Source organism: Canis aureus, chromosome 5, assembly GCF_053574225.1.
Source record: "Canis aureus isolate CA01 chromosome 5, VMU_Caureus_v.1.0, whole genome shotgun sequence".
Lineage (NCBI taxonomy): Eukaryota > Metazoa > Chordata > Mammalia > Carnivora > Canidae > Canis > Canis aureus.
The window spans coordinates 20,565,880-20,590,380 of record NC_135615.1 but is presented as its reverse complement, the minus strand read 5'-3'; the positions used below and the strand labels follow the sequence as shown (position 1 = coordinate 20,590,380).

Genomic DNA, 24,501 nt, shown 5'->3' with positions numbered 1-24,501 from the left:
CTTATACCACTCACTGCCATAACTTTTTCTCCAGGAAAAAGCTAAGAAGCTTCTGCCCCTCCTAAGCCATTGTGATCTAGAGTCTTCCACTACTACCCATGCCCATCCTGCTCCTTCCAAGGTTATCAAAGACTGAATCCAGTGGCTTTACTTCAAACCTCTTCCTAGTTGACTTCTGCCGGATTTGATACCTTTGGTACCTTTGATCACCCACTCTTAAAATTGGCTTTACTCCTCGTTTCTAGACTACCACTCTCTCTGGTTCTCCACCTACTTCTGAGTGCCTCTTCTTCATCTTCTTTTCCTCTCTTATCTCTATTTGCCCCTTAAATGGTGATGTTTCCTAAAGAATTTTTTGGTCCTTTTCTCTAGAAAATGTTATTTTATGTGATCACACCTACTTCTGTGACTTTAATGACTACCCAGATATATAGAAATATTTTCAAATGTACATGTACAGCTCAGATGCCATCTTCAGCACTCACCACCACCATCATTTTGATTAGGGCTAGCATGAATCAATAACTTTCTATGTGAAAAGCCAGTCACTTACATAATCTCAAATAACCCAACAACAAATCTGACACAGGTACTCTTATTATCACTATTTCACAGTTAAAGACACGAAAGCTGGAAAGTTCACTTTCTCTAAGGCAACACTGCTGGAAAATGGCAACATTCAGGCTCAGCCCCAGGTTTACCCCACCACAGAGCTGGATTTCTTAACTCTGGCACCATGTGATTGATATAATTCACATTTTATATCGGAGTCTTGCTCAGGTGCTGAGTGGCATCTGTTTCTGAATGCCCCATATGCCCACTGGCAGGGATACTCTAACTACTTTATACAGGATTCCCTTTTTCCTACAACTTGTTTGGACTATTACATTTTATATTTTACCTTGTTTGTCAGACTGAACTCCTCCCAGCACCTGTCTTTGGGTTTATTTTCCTGTCTCCATGACTATGACTCGATCATATTTGAGGTTTTACTTGCTCCTATCTATTGCCTCATGCTACAGTTTGTTAACTCAAGCCCAGCTGCATGCTGGGATATGGCAGTAGTTAATAGAAAACTGTGTATTTATATCTCATGTAGGTGGAAAGCTCTACTCATGAACATAGGAGGGGGGAAAAACACAGCCGTGCTGGGCGTGCCTTTGACCTAGACTTTGTTTTGTTCACATGCTTTTGTATGTTGAATTCTATGGGATGGGTTATAGACTTTACCAAAGAGAAGAGAAGATACTGTACTTGGCACCACACCAAATGGGAGAGGAAACAAATGGTGGAGAATTGCCCACTGCAGGCAAATCTGTGAGGTAAACATTTTGTTTCTGGCCCATTTGAACTTTTCCTGAAGACCCCTTTTCTGTTTCAATGCTTTATTTCACCTTTATTCTTAAAGACTATTTTAGGAGAGTTGGAGTCTCAGGTTGGTAGTTATTTTCTTTCTTTAGACTAAAGATACCATTCCATTGTTTTTTCTCCTTCTAATTATCACTGTTGAAAAGTCAGTGTTCAGTGTGCTACTTCCTAAAAGGCAATCTGTTCCCCTATCCACTCTCCTGGCTGATCGTAACATTTCCCCTTTATTTTTATTTTTTTTTAGATTAGTATGTCTATTTATTTCTCTATTTCTACTCAGTTGTTTGGGTTCCCTGGGATTCTTGTTTTTATTAATGTGATATCTTTCATTGGTTTGAGAAAAGTCTTAGTAATTAGCTGTCTAATTATTGCTCCTGTTCCATTTATCTCTCACTTTCCCTTCTGAGATTACAGTTAAATGTATGTTATACCTTTTATAAGCCTCCTCTATGTGTCTTAACCTCTCTTCTATATTTTCCATCCTTTTGCTTATCTGTACTTTTCCCCCCCAACTAGATTCTTCTGACTTATCTTCTAGTTTATTATTTCTCTCTTCATCTCTGTCTAATGTCTAGCACTAGACTAGACATTAATTTGACTAGGTCTTAATTTCAGCTATTATATTTTATCCAGTTCTAAAGACTTTAATTGGTTCTTTTTCATTTTTGCAATGTCACCTTTTATAGTTTGCACTTCTTTGCTAAGAGCTTTACGTTTGACTTTTATCCCCATGAGCTTAGTAATCATAATTGTTTACCAATCTACCATATTAGTGTTTGTTTCCGTTGTCCATTATTCATACTGTATCGCATTTATGTTATATTATCTCATGTGCATACATGTCTTTGATAGTGTGCTGGCTATTGCACATGAAAAATTATTAGTAGAAAGAAGATCTAGGATGACTTTATCTCCCTTTGAAAAAGATTCTAAATTGCTTTTGTCAGATGTGCAAAGATGTACAGCAGTACAAGGTCCCCTCTCATTTTTCCATGGCTTCAGATTTTGGGGGCCACTCAGGTGACTCAAAGCTGGTATGCAGTTTCTGTGAAGGCTCTTTTACTTTCCTTTTACCTAGGATATGGGATGGTTTACCAGGACTTCTACCCTATTCTGGCTGTAGACTCAAACTTTGCTCTTCTTTGCCCTGAGAGGCTCACAGAAGTGCTGCTAACCGCTTCTGAATCAGCAAATGCCCTATAGGCAAAAGCTATCCCAAATACTAGGCTCACATCTCTCACAGATATTAACTCAGAAATTTTACACTATCTTGTGAGTTTTTTGCTACATTTAGGAAAGTGCTTTAAGTATCATGTAAAATGTTTAAACTGTCTCTGTCAGGAGAGTTAGTCTTGGTCTGAGTTACCATTATGGTGAGTGGATGTTCTAGATCTTAAGGTTGTACAATGCATCACCAACTTAGACTCTGAAGATTCATTTAGAAGACTAATACATAGTCATAAATAAATCGAACTTTTAAAGTAGATAACTGATTTCATCTTGTAAAACAATATTTGAAATCAAACCATTTGACTGGGCTACTTTGACAAATATGAAACACCTTTCGATCTTCCCTGAGTTAAATCTGAAAGCTAGCCAGTTGGAGTTTGTGTAAGAAACTATCAGGAAACTAAAAATAGAAAGATTCATTAGCCAAGAGAATCTGGTTTATATTTAAATGAAATGTCTCTAAATACAAATGAAAGATGGAAAATCTTTTGTTAAAAAAAACAAGTCACCAAAAAAATTAAATTAAAAACAAAAAGAAAATCTTAAAATGCATCCTCATTCACTCTAACATTAAGGATAAAGCATTAGTTTCAGGTGAGAATGTATTAAAGTTGAAGGTAGTAACAGAAACTTTGGTCATCTAATAGGCATCATTCTTTCCTCCATCTCCATCCTCCAATCTATTCTGTCCTATCAGACACTGATTTGTTTAAGTAGCAGATCGGGCTATTCCAATCTCAAGAAAAGTAGAACCCATGAAAACCCCAAAGGCTTAATAATAATTGATTTGAAATAGTGATGATAAATTCATTCCACTAAAACTTCCCTAACCTCTTACGTAGCCAATTCTGACCAATCATATATGTAAGGGGAAAATTTGTTGTGTGAGAATTTTGCTTCTTTGATTAAAAAAATACAAAATTGAAACAAATAGCATAATTCCCCTCCCTTTCTCTGCATCTGTACTCAGACAGGATGTTTAGAGCTACTGCAGCCATTTTTTGACCATGAAGAAATAAACAGAAAATGACAAATCAACATACTAAGGATGGCAGAGCAGAAACTGAGTTGCTAAACAAATCCTGAGATTATCTACCTCCTGATTTGTATTTATGTAAAAAAGTAAATGTCCTTATATCTTAAGTTGCCAATAGTTGGGCTCCCTATGATTATCATTGAAAACATTCGTAACTAATATATTTATTAAATCTGCTCACATGGCAAAATTTTGACCTAGGTTTGCCTAGAGATGGTGCTTGAAATTTGTGTCACCTACCGTAATACAGGAGTCCTGAGGTTCAAGGTCAAAATCAGTGAAGTTCAAGAGAATACGGTGATTTCTTTCTACCCGAATGACCCAGGAGCAGTCAGTGTTACCCCTATATGGACTGGGGTAATTTGGAGAATGAATCTCTCCATTGGGAGCCTGGAAAATCCCGCCACAACCTATAAGTAGGAAACCCAATTCAAAAATGAGAAGAATCTCTGATGCATAAATCTTTGCTGCATTACCTGGTAGCATGGACCAATATGCTACTTTATTCGACCACCTATTTTATGTAGTTGATACCAAACATTGTGTAGAACTGAATATCCACCATTAATTCATTCATTCCAACAAAATGAAGGACAACTAAGAAAATCCCTCAAATAATTTAAATACTGATGACAAAAGTAATCTAAAAAAATTTTTTAAATACAAAAAATTAAGTGCAAATAAAATCATGTTCTCATAAAGCCATAAAACGCCTCTTCTTTGTTCTCTAAAAATATAATATATTGTAAGAATAACACATCTAAGAATTTTGATAAGTTAGTAGTATATGTTTTTAATAATTTATTATCTGCCTTTTAAAATTTAATATCCTGGACCTGGTACAGTTATTCAGTCTTTTAATTCCTACAATATTATCAAATACTATTAATGATTATCTCTATGACTTTCCATATCTTGGATTTATGATAATATAAACAAACCTATAATGGAAAAATGTGGTATCATTTTCTGATAATTGAAAATCGCTTTGGATAATCTAAATACCAGGTATACATAATCGTATATATAATCCTCATTAAATTCATGCATCATTAACTTTAGGAAATGTCTGACATACTTACTGTTACCACCTTAGGTTTCCAAAATTGGGGCCACAAGGTAGCCTGAGATCACATCTCTGCCTTGGCATTCCCTAGCTATGTGACTTTGGATGAGTACTAACTTCTCTAAGTTTCAATTTCCTCATTCAAATCCTTAAGATACGGATTTGAAATTAACTCCCCCCATGGGGTGGTTGTGAGGGAAGACATGAGATGGTGTTCATAGAACAGTTAGAATAGATGACTGGCTGGCACATTGTAAGCAGCCAGCAAACATGGCTTTAAATAGTAGTTGTATAGGTTAACATCTGCTAGATTATTTTGTGCCTTCATTTTTTTTTTAATTTAAAAAATTTACTACAATACAACAACAACAAAAATCTACAACAGGTAAATATTTTTAGACTGCCTAAGATTTTAGGCAGAAAGTCACTATATAATACATGGTAATTCCTTGGAATTCACGAATTTAACATTTCCAGTTTGGGCATCTGTACTATAGCATGGACTAATTTCCCACTTTGCTGATGCCCAACTTTGTGGCCAGTGAATGGGCCCAAGTCCCTTGGAGAGTATTAGTCTAACCAAGTACCTCCCTTCTGCTTTCACCATGGACTTGCATACTTGCATGGACTAGTTTTCATATATTTTAACTGTGGAAGTTAAATTCTATCACATTTTTTTTTTCTTTTAGGGAAGAGTTAATGCCAAAGCAGTGTTTGTCATTTGAGGAGTCACAAAGTGGTCACCGTGTTGGGCTTCATACTCCTCTCTAATCATTTCATAAAACTTAGAAGGGTTCGGCCTAAGTATTTTGAGATACCTCCTTGTTTTACTCACCTCCGGGGACTGCCTGCCATGAGGCATTGAAGCCTCTCCCGTTTATAGAGCTGTCGGTCTTAAAGCGGATGGCTAGCTCATTTCCGGTGCTGGAGACTTGCATGGGATTCTCAGATGATCTTTGGGAGCACAACTGGGTTATTCGGGGAGAGTGGAAATCAGGACCTCCATAAACCTAAGACAGGATGTAGAAAAAAAGGACTGAAATTAAGAGACATATTTGAGTGATGACCCCTGATCCCGTTTTACCACCAGCTCCTGGATTCTATTATCATGAGAGACTGAAATCTCAGCCTTCCTGGGTGGGGATGAACTGTGAACTTCAGCTGGATTTTCAAAGGCACTCCCTCAGCCCTAGGAACGCACAAGTCCAACCGCCCACAAGATGCCTGCTTATTCTATCAGAATAGTAGAGCTGAACTGATTACTCCAGAATCTTCTCTATCTCCCTTCTTCCTTTTTCCACAACTTCATAAGATTTCCTGCTATCTTTGGCAGAGGCATTGCTGTAAAACAGTATCAAGTCTGATTGTCTAACTCTTCTAGGCACATGGGAATAGTCTTAGCCAAAAGCCATCTTGTTTGTGAAAGTCAGATCACTGAAAGCTATTGATCTCCCAGTTAGATTTTTTAGGATGTTCCATTTTGCAGTCTGCATACTTTATAAGATTAGGCATTTAATATAATATTTTTGCTTCTTCAGAGAGAGTGAAAATATAACCTGTTAGTATGTTCTATGGTATACTTAAGAAGGGACTCCCCCAGATTCTCTCTGAACCTACTCCCAAAATCCCATTGGTGGGAATGTGACCAAGAGCAACTTCCTCTGGGAAATTGTCCTGGACTCTGCTCAATACCTGGATGTTTCCCTCTAGATCTATCTCAAGTGTCCTCAGATCTAGGCTCCTCTAATTCGCAACCATCTATCTGACTAGGATCCAGTGCCCCAGTGACACATACATTCCTCCCAGCAAGCCCCCCACCTCCTTGGGTTCTAAAGCCATATCTTAGAGGTGGGTAGTGCCCAGGCAGGTCTCTAACGTCTCACACACAGATTTCTCAGTTGCAGGGGTGAGTATAGGAGAAGGGGGCAAGAAGATAAGAATCAAACAAAAGGTATTGAATCCCTAACTCCAGGCTTTGCCAAACTCCAGTTTGGAGAAGAAAGACCATTTCTGGTGACAGCTTTCAAGCATAATACTATCTGGGTCCTTCCTCCTCCCCAACATGTATATGCTCATAATTCTTTGCTCCAGGGCAAAACTGGAATGGGGAAAGCAGTGCTGGGTGAGATTTGTGCACAGGGCCCTCCCTCTCCTGGCATCTGGGTGGCTCTACCACCTCTAAGGACTGTCCTCATTCTGATTCCTCAGGCCCCAGCCCTCGCCCACCTTCAGGGCAGCTGTTGACTGATGGGGGGAATCACTCAAGTGTTCTCTGAGGGGAGAGCTGGAGAACAAGAAGCCTACTTTTGGCGAGGAGAGTGTGATTTGAATCTATAATGATTTCTTTGTCTGATTAATTCCCCCCAGCCAGGCGGCCAAGGCCCAAAAAGAATGCAACTGCTGTTCACAGAGGGCCGAACACAAGGACTTTAATTGCAAAGGAATGAAGCAGGCGGATGGCTTCAAGCTTATTTTCAGAGGAGGAGCTATGTCTGTGTGGCCCTCTGAGTCCCATCAAAAGCAGGACTTTAGGAGGGGCCCTGTGTGGCCCTTAACACGTACACATATGCAAATACAAGGGGAAGGAAAAGATTGCTTCTGGTTTACAGGGTCTCTCCCGTTTTTTGAGATTTGCCTGCCCCCTGGCCTCCCCAGAGAACACAGTCCTCAGAGCCTGAAACTGACAGCATGTGCTCCCAATCATCCAAACCCAATAAATAGCACATATTTGGAGAGAACACTGAGCACAAGGCTTTAGTTCTGACAAAGGAAACTTGCATGTCGGCAAAATATTCTTTGTTCTCTCTGCTCAGGTCCCCTTAAGATCACAAACATAACGGGGATGAGTGGGCTGGGCCTCCAGGAAAATCAACACTGCCGCTTTTGACATTCTTTGCTTCCCCTCTTGCGGGGCTGGGCTGACACAGATCATGGCAGAAAGACCAGAGGGAGTAAACTGCCCACACCAAAAGCAATTGTCTTGATTTATTGCACCAAGGAGTGGATTTCCTTTTCTGCTTTATGCAGGTTCAGGCTCTTTTCTCAAGAGACTGAAGTAAAATCAGCCAGAGTGTTTCCATGACCCAAACAATACAACAGTACTTTTGGTTTCCACAAATAACACTGATAGTTAATGCATGACTCTTCAAAAGAGGAAAAAGATGGAAAGAATTTCAGGGTGTGGTTCTTTCAACTACAGCATATGACTAAACTTTGGGGTGGGGGGGGGAACGGGTCTGATGATCAGAGATTTAAAAAATGTGTTTTTAGCAAATGCTTAGGATATAGAACATTTCAAAGCCTATGGTTTTAATCTGTTTTGAACGTTTCTTTCTGCTCTGTTAGCTCCATTTATTGTTACAATCAAGTCAGCATTCCAGGGTTATGAGTAACCGAACGGCTGTTGCTTAATGCAAGTGGTCACTTTCTGGACACTGAATTTTGGCTCTTGGTAAAATCTAGCAAAATCCAAGTAAGTCCAATACCTGGGGACAAAGAGGTCCTACTTGACTGTGCTCTGAACAGGAAAGGATAACGTACAGGTTGAGGACAGGTAGGTCAAGAGAGTGGTCAGTGTCTCAAGGCCACGTACCCAGCCGGAGTAGCATTTTGAAACCAACTGCTAGCATGTTATCAGCAGCTTTGGTATGAGGGATTGAAAAAATAATTTTATCATCATTAGTGCAAATTTATTACAGTGCTTTCCACCTGACAGGAACATTTGCTGATATGTCAAACAAGGTTTTTGAACAAAAAATAAGGGGTTACTCATTTCAGCCTTAAGAAGTAAGCTTCCCCAAAACACTTCAGGGGCTTAAAACATCCCCCCACAAACCCTGGTTTTGTGGAACATGGGAGACTATCTTGTCCTAATAAAAATAAGCCCCAAGCTGACTATAGCCTCTGCTCAGAGCTCTTTCTGGGCAGGCACAAGACCTGCCTAAATGCAGCTGCCTAGAGACCATGTTTTGTCCCCCTGTCCCCGGAGCTGCTTGCAGGGAACAGCCCCAGTCTGCTTTCTCATGTAATGGGTGTGACAAAACTCACAGCACAATGAGCCCATTTACATTTTGCCAAATGGGCAACAATCACATTCTCTTTGGAATATGAAAATGAAGGGTTAGGAACATTTCACATTACTGTGGAAAAGTTGGCTGCCAACCTTTTGTAAGTGTTAAGGGGTTTTATGCCACTGAAAAATATCCTTGCTGGCACGTAGGACCATTTGAACCTTTCACACACAAGTGTTATTCCTACTCATACTCTGTGAATTTTGGGAGCCTCCTCATTCTCCCTTCCTAAAAACCTTTCCTCTTCTGAGATAGAGTCATGACTTGGCAACAACCAGTACCAGCATGAAGACAAGGGTAGAAGTTTTAACCTGAGGACTTAACAAGCTTCGTCTCTGATTTCACTTATTGCAGCATTATCCCCCTTTACAGAGCCTGGAGCTGTTAAATACAATTCTGCTATTCCACTCAGTGAGGGCACGATTTGAGAATCCTATGTCTTTTCAAGGAGAGAACTTGTTTTGCAATTAAGTGAAGTTTTTAAGTGTTAAAGTTGCCTCTGAAGTCCATGCTGCTCATGTCAACATCCTGCACACTGCCCATCTCTATCTTTTTGTGCTGGCTTATGTGGAGCATCGGGTTATGGATGGATTCAGTTCTGCGCTAGTCCACTCACTGTCCTCGTGGTCATGGAAAAACCCATCAATATTTTTGAGCCTGTGTTTTGACAATGGCAAAATGAGGACAAAATTCCCTTCTTACCTCACAGGATTATTTAATCTTTAAATGGGAAAGTGGATGTCAAAGTCCCTTTGAAAACCACCACCCATGTGCGTTATTATGGTGTGTCGATCAGAGATATACATACTTTCATTCATTCCACAAATAGGTATCAAACGTTTTACTATTTGACAAGTACTCTTGTGGCAGGTATAGCAATAAAGCAAAACCAAAACAAACAAACAAATACCAAGCCCTTCATGGAGTTTAAATTCTAGTAGATATAGAAGAACCCTTGTCATGAAGCGCTATAGCAATCTCTAGTGCTGAGGTGATAGGAGCTTTGTGTGTAGGAAGCCATTACATTTTGCAGACTGGTTCAGCTCCTGATGACTAGATCCTTGCAATAAACAACTGATTATAATAGATTTTGAAAGGTCATATCAATTATGAGATAAACCCTGTGCATAGTGTTGCATCTTGTACCCCACACCATGCGGGCCCCCCCTCTGATGGTAGCTGCGGCTACAATCTCACCCTCAAGACCACCCCTTCTCTACACTCTGCCTCCCCACTTCCTTTCCTAAGGGAGCTTTCTCAGACTGAAGTGTGGGGCATTAACCATCCCGAGTACAATCCACTAATGGGGATGGAGTCGAGAGACCAGTGTCTTGGACTCACACCCTTAGAGGGATGATTCTGATGAGCAGTCCTCATAGCACCTCCCAGGGTCCCAGTGGGATTAAGTCCAAGTGGTCCACAGGGGCTCCCCTCACTGGGTCTACCTCCTTTACCCTCCCTCCTGCTGTCTCCTCACTCTTGCTTCCTGGTACCATCTCCAAGTTAAATTGCCCACCACTAAGTCCTTCGGCCACTGTTTTTAGGGAAACCCAAGCTGAGATATTAATCCTATTTGTTTGTAAACATCACTCACAAAGAACTAATGCAAATCAAAATTCTGCTGGTCACTGGAAATAATTTAGGGAGTTTTGCAGAGTGATCTCCAGTTCTATCCCAAATTTGGAATGTGCTGATAAGCAGTTGAAATTCTTACCTCCAGGACGTCAAAGTTGCATCTTGCATGATACTCTACATCAAAGTCATGGATGGTGAGCTGAATGCTACTTCCAGGGGCTGTGGTAATGTACCAGATACACTCCTTGTTGGGTGGATATGTGTTAGGGTATCCAGGGCTGCTGAAGGATCCTGTGGTCCCAGACAATTCACCACCACAACCTGTTAAAATAGCAAGGCTCAGTCAGTTCAAAATGGGCATTGGTCACTCAGAAAAATTCAAAAATCCACTAATCCAAAGATAATTAAAAATGCACAATGCCTAATTTAGGGGAAAACTCATAAAGTTATAATGAAGTTATAACAAATCAGTTATAAAGCAGTGCGAAAAAATCATAGATACACCTTATTGAATTTATTCTTCAAAAACATTGATTATATCATTTGGTACAATTCTCAGTCCTCATTTTCAACACATCAAATCTTTGGTAATATATATTTTTTAAGATTTTATTTATTTATTCATGGGAGACACACATAGGCAGAGGGAGAAGTAGGCTCCCTATAGGGAGCCCGGTGTGGGACTCAGTCCCAGGACCCCGGGACCATGCCCTGAGCCAAAGGCAAGATGCTCAACCACTGAGCCACTCAGGAATCCCCAGACTTTATTTTTTAGAAGAGTTTTAACTTCACAGAAAAACTGAGTGGGAGATAGAGCTCCTATTTTTTTACCCCTGTCCCCACACATGCACAGCCTCTCCCATTATCAACATCCGCCCTGCCCAACCCACCAGAGTAAGACATTTGTTACAACTGTTGAACCTACATTGACACTTCACTATCACCCAGTGTCTGTAGTTTATATTAGGGTTCTCTCTTGACATTGTACATTCTATGACAAATGTATAATGATGTATATTCACCATTATAGTATCATACAGAGTAGTTTTATTGCCCTAAAAATCTGTGCTCAGCCTTTTTATCCCTCCTCTGCTCTAGCCCCTGGCAACCACTTATTTTTTTTTTTTTACTGTCTCCATAATTTTGCCTTTTCAAGAATGTCAAATACTTGAAATCATATAGTATGGAGCCTTTTCAGACTGGTTTCTTTCATTTGTTAATATGTATATACATTTCCTCTGTGTCTATTTCTGGCTTGATAGCTCATTTATTAATGTTGAATAATATTCCATTGTCTGGGTGTACCACAATTTATTTATCCTTTTATAGCTACTGAAGGTCATCTTGCTTGTTTCCAAATTCTGGCAATTATGAATAAAGCTACTATGGACAGATCATATTTTTTTTTAATTCCTAGAGTCTTTCATACAAACAAAGATTTTTAGCTCTTAGTATTCTAGATCTTAGGTCTGATTAGACTTCAAAATAATATATTACATACAAGGAAATGGAAGACAGAGAAACAGGATATACACTAACACTATTCACATGTTCATTGTACTTCCTATTATGAAATTCTTTCCTGAATATAATAAAGAAAATCTAAAAATTAGAATTCCATTTAAAAAATATTACTGGGATGCCTGGGTGGCTCAGTGGTTCAGCATTTGCCTTTGGCTCAGGGCATGATCCCAGGGTCCTGGGATTGGGTCTCACATAGGGGTCCTCGCAGGGAGCCTGCTTCTTCTCTGCCTATATCTCTGCCTCTCTCGTAAATAAATAAAATCTTTAAAATAAAATAAAATAATAAAGTCTGTTACAAACAAAAACAATAAATGATACAAGTCCTGACCCAGAAAACTTATATCTAAACCCCAACTAAACAAACAAAAACTGGATATATAAAACCCAAGCATGGAAAACCTAGACATGAAGCTTATGTTTTATGTTTATATATTAAGCCCTAGAAAGCAATTAAGACAAGCCATTACAAGAAACAATCAAATATTGCACCATGTGGTATATAGTAAGAAAAACTGCCACTAAGTGCTTAGATGGGCTTTACAGTTTTTTTTCCCCGACTTGAATACTCATAATAACCACATGAAGGAGGTATGATTATTATCTGCATTTCTCAAGTGAGCAAATCAATGCAAACAGAGGTCAGGTGGCTTGCCCAAGGTTACTTGGCTTTAAGTGGTGGAGCAAGACACCAATCCAAGCAATCTGATAGTGCCCAAGTACTTAATTACTGAGTTTTACAAACTCATATAGCTTTTAGGAATTCAGACAGAGATTTGAGAAGGGAGAGGCAGAGAAAGCTTTGTGAAAGAAGCAAAATTTGAGGAAGGCTCAAATTTTACAGACAAAGTTAGAAAAAAAATAAAGATAAAAATCAAGAAGAAAAAGATCAGTTTTTTTTCCAATAGCAATTTTTGGTGGTTAAAAAACATAGTTTGGGGTGCCTGGGTGGCTCAGTGGGTTAAGCACCAAACTCCTGGTTTCCACTGAGGTCACACTCTCAGGGTCCTGAGATGGAGTCCTATCAGGCAGGTGTCTACTCTCAGTGGAGAGTCTGCTTGAGGTTTTCTTTCTTCTCTTTTCTTTTCTTTTCTTTTTTCTTTTCTTTTCTTTTCTTTCTTTTCTTTTCTTTTCTTTCTTTTCTTTTCTTCTTTTTTTCTTTTCTTCTTTCTTTTCTTTTCTTTTCTTTCTTTCTTTCTTTCTCTCTCTCTCTCTCTCTCTCTCCTCCCCCCCACTCTCCCTCCCCCCACTCATGGGTGTGTGTGCTCTCTCAAATAAATAAAATCTTTTTAAAAATTGCCTGCTCTGTTAACATATCTAAGCCACCTTTTCTACTTTTTCAGAATATTCTTTATTGGTTAGTAAAGTCTTCCAAGTACTTCTCTTATTCTGCATCAAGGCTTTTTGGTTTTAAAAAATGATATTATCTCCTCACTCCACAAACATATGTGCTTTGTCAGATGAGTGCAACTAAACTGCTGTGACTTAAAACAAGCTGAGGTCATGTCTACTGTCCTCATTCTACAAATGTGCCTTGTATGGTGAGTTAGGAAAAGGTTTTATAAAGGTTCAGAAGAATTATTCTCCATACAGAATCTCCACTTAAGAATTGTAAGAAGAATCTTGATTAGGAAAAGAAATCTGATTCCAGCCCAATATGCCACTATCTTCATGAGTTGCCAATTTCCTCCTTCCATTTGAAAACCTGTTTTTTGACTTAAAGTTTGTTGCACAGGGCAGTCCTTTCCTATGGCCTATAAAGTTCCTATCTTTATTTCTGGTTAAAGCCCCATGAAAAAGCTGTTTAAAATTAGATGTGCTGATATTGTTTATAGACTGAGGGGAATGTTAAAAAAAAACATGAATGCCATGAAAGATTAGAAAATATTTTTCCTCCTAGAACAACACATGGGAAACATTCCTGAAGCCAAAATCAGCACAGTTTACACAGCATCACAGCACAACCGCAGGGGGTACCGGTCACAGTATATACCATCAAATGATGCCCCCTGGGGACTTGCAGCACAGTGACCCATATAAATTATTGGAAGATGCAGTACCTTTTTCTAAAATACATCACAGGGAAGCAAAAGCATTCTGTTACCCTGCCCCCTTTCCTTTCAACCTACATTTTCAGCTCCTATGGATCTTCATTATCAGTTGTATCAGATTAAAAAACCCAGTGAAAACAAATCTTTGGAAGAGGATAACTTCACGGCCACATCACATAAAAGAGAACAAGGAAATGGAAGCTTGGCGATCTCATCTCTGCATTTTTATTTCACTTCAGTTCACCAGACAATCTAATTCAATTTTTTTTTTTATCATGGTTGGTTCATCTAAAAATCTGCATAACATTTTCCATTGTCTTTTCCAATGGTTTTAGGTTTCCTTGCGAATTCCTTTGAGAATAACAGGATACAAATACCCTTAAACTAGCCCGGGTAAGCTGGAATGATAATATCAGATTCTTGGCATCAGTGATGCTTTGAAAAATTACAGCATTTATTTTGTTTACCCACTTACAGTTCTGGAGGCCCACAGTGTACTTTCCCCTAAGATTTAAACCAAACATAAACAAGGGTTTACAAAACACAAAGCCAGATTGTACTTTTAGGTATGTCATGTTCTCTTCTCATCAATAGCACTTAAGTGTGTGTGTATCTTTTAAGGAGAAATTTCAATATTATTAAAAGAACCCTATTGGGGGGAAAATACTGACTCAGGCGAGAAGGAAAGAAAGTGTTGGCACTTGAAAACTCCAAAGCTTGCTTTCTTTTTCCTTCGTGTTCTCAACTACCTTGGAGGTTTAACATATCAAAAATAACAACTTTGATTTAAAATTTCATTCAAATGCAAAGTAAAATACATTAATTTAGTGGTATTTTATGGTAAAACTATAAAGTACTAAAAATGGTTTTAATTCTAACAATTATGGTAGAAATTTAACTTTGTCTTTGTATTTCTACATTCTGAAAGAGATAGAAATAACTTTCCAGTTCCCATTCATTCATTCATTCATTCATTATTTATTTGTTGAGCATATACATTACTATAAATAGTGCTATAGAAGCCAGGCGCATTTAGTGCCTCTGGAAAAAAAAAATCCATTTATAGATCTAAAAAGTGCTATCCCCACATGCCCTTCTGTAAGTCATTAAATATCTTTTGCTTTTCCTTCAGTTTGCAAAGAGTAAGTTTTGATTTGGAAAAAAACTGAATTCTGTTTTATCCTTGACGTGTTAATTTGGTGGTAAGTCATAAGTAAGAATAAATAAATGGTCATGTTGAGTTGCTAAAAGATATTTTAAAAGTTGCTAGTTTTGATAGTACAATGTCAGCATAATTCTCTTTTGGTACTTATTTCCAGTCCACTAATGAGAGTTTAATCAGCATTTAGCCAGTTATGCTTCACTCTTTTGGGTATCTCTTTAATTTTGATATTCTTTGACAAATGTGTAGATAGTATTGGGCAAAAGAAAATATGTCAAAATATACATTTTAAAAACTGAAAAAATGAATGATGTCTGTTTTTCTTCCTATGCTCACTTTCAATGACAAGGGAAAACATATTCAGAAAAAAATTACAATAATTTCTATTAACCAAAATACTAAATACCAAAAAATTAAATATATAATGAATTTGATAATGAATATGATACTTTGTGTCATAAATTCAGGTTATCATTAGGCTAACAGTGAAACATGAAAACATGCATTTGGAATTGTACAATTATGGCTGAAAATGAAAAATTACAAAGTCACACCAAGAGCTGAACTTTTTAAATTATAAATGAAAGCTAATGACAATTATAATTCACAATAAATCATGGCGTTTTTAAAGAATGTATAATGCAGGTCTTCTGAATTTTATTTATGCATCATTTCCCACTTAATTAGCTCTGGAAAAGGGAGTCAGTTCCAATACAAGAAATGTGACTTAGAATCTATATTAACACATACTAGCCCATCATCAATCAAAAGAAATATGAAGATAATCCAAAAATCCCATTGTGTGTAATTCTGAAAAAGAGAGAATGTGCTCCAAATGCTAAAATGAATCAAAAGCTAAGTTTAATTCGGCCTCATCAACAATGTCTTAGTCATATTGGGTAACATGGCTGTACATTTCATTTCATTTACTATTTCTGTACCTCCTGTGGTAGAAACAAGGTGTGTTTTTGTCTTGTTTTTAAAAAAGATAGTGGGATTCAAAAATATACCTGTTTGGGAAGGTGCTTTACCTCTGTAGTTGTTATCAGTGTTGCTAATGTCCGATACTAAAAACTTCCTACATAAACAAGTATCCTCATTTTGCTTTCTTATTAAATTTAATTTTTGAGAGGAAGGAAAATAAAAATACTAAAAATAAGTTAAAAAGTAATTAATTAATAAAAAATAAATACGTAGTCAATTGGGACACATGGGTGGCTCAGTTTGTTAAGTATCTGATTCTTGATTTCAGCTCACGTCATCAGATTGAGCCCTGTGTTGGGCTCTACGCTTGCTTAAGATTCTCTCTCTCCCTCTCCATCTGCTCCTCCCTCCCTCTCTCTCTCTCAATAAATAAATAGATTAAAAAAATAAATTTTGGGGGGGAGGACAGCAAGGTGAAAAGTGTTTTGTTCACTGCTCTATTTTGCTTGGTATAGGGTTTAGGACTTCAAAATCTCTTGTTAAAATACACTTTTCCCTGAATGAATCACAGAAGGAATGTGTTTCTAAATCCATCCACCCATTTTGGTGACAGAAACAAGGTTTCTGGAAAATCGCAGGTGTCAACATCTCAGAGTAGAAATAATGGAACAGACACGTGTGAAGATTATAACTAATGAAACTGCTGAGAAAGCATACAGTTGAGTGTGGCTATGCAATAACCTAAAAATCATGGTGTTGTCACTGATGCAATGACTTTGGGTGAATGATGAGAGGATCACAGGAAGGGGAAGGAAAGAGAGGTGGGGGCTGAATGAGGCTGGAGATGAAGGAAGTTACATCAACCAATCGTTATCAGGAAATAACATAGGAGGTGATGTTTAGACTTCCAGTAGCCTCTCCATCATCATGTTACCTGTCCAGTCAAATGAATAATAAAATGTGAAAGAAATAGGGGTGCTGACTGGCTCAGCTGGTTAAGTGAACCCGGGGTCCTGAGATTAAGCCCAGAGCTCCCTGTGCAGGGAGCCTGCTTCTCCCTCTTCTGTTCGCCCTGCTGTGCCCTCTTTCTCTCTCTGTCAAATGAATAAATAAAATCTTTTTTAAAAATGTGGAAGATATAGAGAAGTTTTCTATAACTGGTCTTCAGGAATTTTATTTTATTTTAAATTTTTATTTATTTATGATAGTCACACACAGAGAGAGAGAGAGAGGCAGAGGGAAAGCAGGCTCCATGCACCAGGAGCCCGACGTGGGACTCTATCCTGGGTCTCCAGGATCGTGCCCTGGGCCAAAGGCAGGCGCTAAACCACTGCACCACCCAGGGATCCCAGTCTTCAGGAATTTTAAATAGAGAACATTGATTTAGGAAAGCTGAAATTTCAGGAGTTGCCATAAGGAAAATGATTGAGGAAAAGACTAACCAAGGAGCAGACAATGGAGTGAAAAAAGGGTTTTGAGAGAGACATTTTTGGAAGAGATTGAGTAGTTCTGAATAGCCAGTTGATAAGAGAAGATTTTATTGAGGAGACAACACGATTTCTGAGTTGCATAATTTGCATGTTAGGTTGCAAAACTTTCGAAAATATAATAATATTGCAAATAAAGCACAGGCTGTGACATAAGACTAAGTGAGCTCCGACCTTGGCTGTGTTACTACTTGGATAACTAACATTTCTCATCTTCAATTTCTTCATCTGCAACAAAATTCATCCTTAACCTCATGGGGTTGTTATACAGATTAAATGAAATAACCAAAGTAAAGTTTTTCATTAAATTGTTCTTTAAGCTACAGTATAAAGATAGGTCATATTTTCACGGTAGCTCAGAGTTTTTGAAGGTGCTTTTAATAAACAGATGCAATAGTCAAGAATGATCGTATCAGCTATCCTACCTAAAGACAAGCAAGGAGAGGCTCCAGAGGGCTGCTCTGGGCCTGCAGCCCCCCACCTCTGTCCAGTCCCCTAGCCCCTCCCCCCAGATCTGTGATCTCTCCACTATGCCTTTTTGGGCACTTGTGCCCAAAAGCACTGGACTGGTAATGTTGAACACTGCCATCATCACCATTCTGTCCATCCACTGAGGGGAAAATCACCACAGCAACCCGAAAAAATAAAGCAAAAAACTTTTTTCATGTAATGTGAGAGAAATATGACAAAATCTAGTATATTAATATCATTAGACAGCAGCTGAACTGGAATAGAATAAGGTCCTACAGAGAATCACATGCTTTTCAGTTTTAATTAGTTAATCTTTGTAAAACTTTTAGTACCAGTGACTGATAATCTATTCGATTTATTTTCCTCCAAACTGGGAGTCATCAGCTGAAAGGAAGTGTTACCTTATCAGCAGGAAGCACACTGATCTATTGAATTCCTAACAAGGAAGAGTTAACAGCTGTTGCTAAACGTGCTTACTTGTGGAGATAATTTAAATCTTTTTCATAAAAAGACTTTGCTAACACTGTTTTTTTTTTTTTCTTGGTCTAAAACAAGCAAGTTACAAAATTTCGGAATGCACACAAAAAAGTTAAGTATAATCGCTGTATGTTCTATCCTCAAGGTTTTGGGTTGTTGGTGTCGTTTTTAAATAAAAGATTTCTAATAAAAGCAAACTGGCAATGAAATAGCTCAATGGAATCACAGGCTCAAAGTATTAAATGTGCTTTCTGGGGCAGCCCGCGTGGCTCAGCGGTTTAGCGCTTGCCTTCAGCCCAGGGCCTGATCCTGGAGACCCGGGATTGAGTCCCACGTCGGGCTCCCTGCATGGAGCCTGCTTCTCCCTCTGCCTGGGTCTCTGCCTCTTTTCTTCTCTCTCTCTCTCTCTCTCTCTCTCTGTCTCTCATGAATAAATAAATTAAAACTCTTTTTAAAAAGTGCTTTCTGTATTTCCCTGCATTTGCTCAAATGCAGTCTCTTCTTTACTCTTGACATTTTCTTGAGGTTATATCCCACAAACCAATAGCACTGAGAGGGCTGCCAACATGGAACTGACATGGCCAAGGCCCACCAAGACTGGAAGAAAAGGAACAGAGAACAGGCCCAAACAGGACATTCACATCCTTGTCCTTTAATTTCCAAAGGAAACACCTGAGAAATCAGGGGTCGATGTTGAAAAGGAGGTGAAAAGCCAAAATACAGTAAAGAATAAATTTTAAACATAATAAATCATGACGCTCATTTCATTATAATGACTGATGCATATTTTGTTTTTCTATTATTTAAAATTAGAAATGTTCTCTCCTATAATACCTTGAGAGGTGCCTCACTGCTTAGCTAAATTTGTCCCTGACATGCTAGAGGGCAGCATGTGGAGGCAGTGGGATGGCTGGAAGAAGTTGCCAACAAGGATTCTTCCGGGGGGTGGTGGGGAGGGCAGGTATGATGTAAAATGGCAACTTGGAGCTCAGAAGTGGGGGGTTAGTCCACTCTAAGGCAAGACTGAACTATTTCCTGAAGTACAGAGGCCTCACTTCTGTTTCATCTATGAGAGAGCAAATAATATAGTTAAAACAATTTTGAACAGAAAAATTTAAGGATGGGGGTAGAAGGTGGAGGTAGAGAGAAATGTGAGCTCCCTAAAATGGCCAAAGTTGTCCCGAGGTGACTGCAGCATATAGTGGAACCACAAAAAGTCAGCAATTCCCAGTCTGATTTTACCATTTAATTCCCCAACAGTCTAAAAGCAGGTGCTGCTCTCCTGGGACACAGGAGAAAGGCAAATGGTAGGTATTCGTCCTACTAAGAGAAAAAACAAAAATCGGATCACTAGACTCTGGAGACAAGGCCAAAGGTAGAGCCCCCAGAATCCATCTGATTTCAAGGATATGTTCTGACCTCAAGGATTTGCAGATTAATTTTCTGGGAGACTTTGGTGGTTAGCACAAGCTAGAGCAATCACAGATGAAACCAGAGAAGCCTAGGTAATAAGAAGACCAAGGAATGTGAAATTCTTCTCAGAATAAAGGAAGAAGAAAGAAGACAAGGCATGGTGACTCCAAGGAGGAGAAAGTTGTCAAAGCTGCAGAAGCTCCTGTGTCAGGGTAACGAGTGTCTCCCAGAAGTCACATCCACCTGGAATCTGTGAATGTGACCTTATTTAGATACACGGTCTTTGCAGATGTTACAAACTTACATGAGGTCACATTGGATTAGAGTGGCTCATAGGGAAAGGGAAACCTGGACATAGACACACAGAAGGAAGAAGGCCACTGAGGATGGAGATCGAGATTGGAATTATGCTTCTAGAAGCTAAAGAAAGCCAAGGATTGCCAGCAACCAGCAGAAGCTAGAAGAGGTGAGAGAAAGTTCTTCCCTAGAGCCTTTGGAGGAATGGCCCTGCTGACACCAGAATTTTGGACTTCTAGCCTTCAGAACTTTGAAAATAAACTTTTGTTGTCTTAAGCCACCCTGTTTGTGGTATTTTTGTAACAGCAGCCCTAGGGAAGCTAATCTACCCCCATTGTTTTCTTGATAGACAGGGTGGCCAAACTTGAAGACAGGCACAAAACTATAGCTACTCTGAGTGTTATATCTGGAGGAGTAAGGGTTTGTAAGCTCTCCCCACTCCTCATGTTAATTGCTTCCTATTTATCACATTGAGGTTGAGATAATGGTTGGTTAAGGATAAGGTTAGAAGATAGAGTTGGTTTCAGTCTGTTTGGGCTGCTATAACAAAATACCACAGACTGAGCAGCTTGTACACATCAGGAATTTATTTTTCAAAATTCTGACAGCTGGAGAACTGAGCTCAGGGTGCCCAAATGACTGGGTGGAGACCTTCTTCTGGATCACAGACCTCATATGGCAGAGGGATCTCTCTGGGGCTTCTTTTATAAAGGGCCTAATCTCAGAGCCCCCAGGACTTCATCACCTCCCAAAAGCCCCATCACCTCCCAAAAGCCCACATCCTAATACCATCACCTTCGAGGTTAGATTCAACACGAACATTAGACTCTGCAAAGTCTACTGTTGAGAAAGCTACAGACTTAGGGCTCAGTAGCACGATAGAAGAAACACAAACCCAAGAACTAAGGATAAAGATTTTTAGCACTGAGTAACCAGTAAGAGTTTTAAAAGTTTCCTCTTAAAAAAAAAAAAAAGTATCCTCTCCTATGAGGACCTCATCCCAGGTCCAGACTTTGAGATAATCACTTGTCTGACTGATGTCCGTACAGCACTGGATATGGAGTAGAGTCATTTGTTTTCAATGGTAGGGACAAAAAAAAAAAAAAGAAAGAAAGAAAGAAAGAAAGAAAGAAAGAAAGAAAGAAAGAATGAATCAGACTTTACCATGAAGTTAGTGACTTGGAAAATAGAGGGGAAGAGCTCAAAATCAGTTCTGTCCATAGTTACAAAATGACTTTTAAGGGATTATATAAGATGTCATGGAAATATTCAAAATTAAGATTATCATAGTTCTCTCTGAGATATCCTAAAGCTGACTATTGAAGTTATTTCACCTTAGTACCCCATTAAAGAGAAATGAACCCAATGGAACCATAGCTGGGGACTTTTCATATAGTTTAAATTTTAATTTCCTGTATGTGAAAGGATAATAATATTTCATTTCCCATCCAGAGAAGTACAGCCAATCACATCATCTTTTCATTTTGATTAACTATGTCCTTTCTCGGCCTCATCTACTCACTCTGGCCAAATTAAACAGTGATTCCTCAGTGACAATTCTCTGCTTACAATTCAGAAGAAGTCAATCACTCAATCTCTTTCTCTTATGAATTTTTAAGTTAGCAAAGATTTCTGAACAAAACATATAAAAATAGTATAAAAATATCTTCTAAGGAAATGAGATGAGACCAAGGCAACTAGACTAATTTCTCCCAAAAAATACATGTGTAGTCCTGCCTAAGGCTACTAAAGCACTTTTATGAAATCACCCAAACAGGCAAAGACTGAGAAAATGTGTTCTCTTGATATTATTTCCAAGTTCAACACTCACACTTCTATTTAAAAGTATTCATTCTAATCCTACTTACTTTTGATTTAATTGTTTTGGCCTGCAGTATCCTTATAGGGAAAGGCTCGAGAACCTCCCTGCATGGCTCTGCAGCACACCCCACTGCTGTTTCCTTCCCTTTCCCTCCCCAACCCGCCCCACCCCCCCACCTTTCATCCACAGCCAGGGTGCTTCATCTCAACAAATGGACAGATGTGTGAGGTAGCACGTTGCAATGCTCACGTCCTCTAACCATCCAAGTTCTGTCCATGCCTGAGCCACAGGATCATTTTCTGTGGTGAGACCAGGAGTGTAGGCTGCTCTCAGGGCAAACACTGCAGGCATCTAGCCAGCAAGGTCATTTCCTTGAACCAGGGCAAAACTTTCTGGGGCTGGGCTCCTGATTTAACCCAATCAAGTGCTCCACTCTATTGTTGACCTCCACTCAAGCCAGTCCATTTTGGGAGCAACTATCCTGTCACTCTTCACTGCAACAAAACTCCTGTAAACTAGTTTGGGTAACAGATTAAATGATCTCAGTGGTCTATCCCAGCTCAGAAGCATAGGATTCCATCAACCCTATGTAGCATCTCCAAAGGAAGAGCACTTTATAAATGAGGAACAAAGCAAATTCTGTGTGGAAGGACAAATAACATCAGCTATTTTGAACAAATCATTTGCTAAGTCTTGTGCTTTTTCCCATTACTGCTACTTGAACCTAAAAATGAAGAAATTGTGTAATTCAGTGGGGAGACCTTAGAAACAGAATAGTATTTACTTGGGAAAGATGGCATATGTTCATTTTCAAACATTCATTATCCTCTGTGGGAATTTAGTTACATAATCATCTGCTATAAACTCTGACCATCTTGGCATTGCAGTACAGATTAGTCTCTTTTGCAATGAAAAGTTGTGGGAAAAACTTACTTGCTTTTGGGCAGAGTGCAGCTCTTTCAAACATAGGCTTTGGAGTTCTACACCACACATTGGTTTTGTGTCCTGATTCTATCACTTGCTGAATTTCTAAGTTTAAGGTTACTTAACTTCTCTAAGACTCCTTCCTCAGTGTTCTTGTCTGTAATGTGGGGATGATGATGCTTTATTCAGAGCATTATTGGACAAAACATGAGACAATATTTAAAGAACTAACCAAAGGGCTCAATGCATGTATCATTTTCTAAAAAGATGATAATATCAACATTTTCAAAATAACACCAAACATTTTAAAAATAATTATTTGGTCCAGTAATAATAAATGAGATGTCAATTAAATTAATGCACCAAGCATTTAAATCATATTTTCATTTACTCCTTATTTAGTGATGTGGTTTATTTTTATCATAATTACTATCTTAAAATAAATTTAAAGTTACATTTAAGTACTAAAATCTATATTATTTAGCTTGTAAATTGTAGGTATAACTAGGAGAAAAAAATCAGGGACAAATGTATTAATGTCATTACATATACAGAGAATATAAAATTCTATTAAATCTTCTAGAATGTAGTTACCCTCCTACCTCAGAGATCCATTCTTTGCTGTGTGAGTCAATGCCACTGAAGCTGACATTAGTTTCTCTGAGTACATAGTGGCACACAAATAAAACAAGTCCTTGAATAAATAATGTCACAGACAAATACGGCAATATTTAAATAAATGCTCAAAAAGGGAAGCCTCTGGGGACAAAAATTAGTGTTCCACATTGAACACTATGTTTGTTCTGTGTTGGTTTAGTCATTTTTGGCTGCCACAAAATTTGAAACTGTTAAAAAAAAAAGTGTGGTTTCTTTTTTCATGTTGTATGAAGAAGTGTGGAATCCCCTGGAAAGTATGTGCAATATCTATCAGGGATGTTGTTGCTAGGGAATAAGAACACAAACAGAAGATTTCAAGAAAGCCCTTCATTTGGTCCAAAGCTCAAGGACTATTACAAATTGTGTAATATATGATTTGGGAAGGTCATGGTTGTTTGGGAGTTATTATTTTTTTCTTTTTATAACTGTTTCAAAGAGTAGCAATGGAAACTGAACTTTTTCAAACAGTAGCAACATGGGAATTGGGAGGCAAGCCTCCTAAAAGGCCCTCACTGGTTGCAAGACTTAGAGCCAACGTTAAATGAAGATCAACTGTGTGTATGTGTACTTTCTGTTGTTAAGGAGGCAAATAATGTCAGGATTTAGCTTTCCCACTCATTCTGAAAGGTCTGCATATGTTTATTGCTGCCTCTGATTACTTGGACCTTGCTGGAAAAGTTCTAAAGCCAATGCAGAAAGAGGTGCATGATTTTCTTGGTAAATTATTAACCCAACTTTACAAATATAGTTAATTTATTAATAGATTATTTAAAATTGCATCATCCATTAAGAGCTTCTTTGCAAAAAAGATCCAAGTGAGGGACACCTGGATGGCTCAGCGGTTGAGCGTCTGCCTTCAGCGCAGGGCGTGATCCCAGAATCTGGGATCAAGTCCCACATCGGGCTTCCTGCGAGGAGCCCGCTTCTCTCTCTGCCTGTCTCTGTGTGTG

General features: G+C 38.6%; 1 protein-coding gene across 1 annotated transcript in view; it reads right to left on the bottom strand.

The window, feature by feature from the left end:
* The window catches only part of CUBN (cubilin), a 263,301-nt gene that overhangs the window by 140,579 nt on the left and 98,221 nt on the right, over positions 1 to 24,501 (bottom strand). Inside the window, exons 29-31 of the mRNA XM_077897053.1 lie at positions 10,485 to 10,666; positions 5,536 to 5,710; positions 3,875 to 4,044 (exon numbers count right to left, since the gene is read on the bottom strand). Of these exons, the coding sequence (XP_077753179.1) occupies positions 3,875 to 4,044; positions 5,536 to 5,710; positions 10,485 to 10,666 (527 nt within the window). The remainder of the gene's footprint in view (positions 1 to 3,874; positions 4,045 to 5,535; positions 5,711 to 10,484; positions 10,667 to 24,501) is intronic.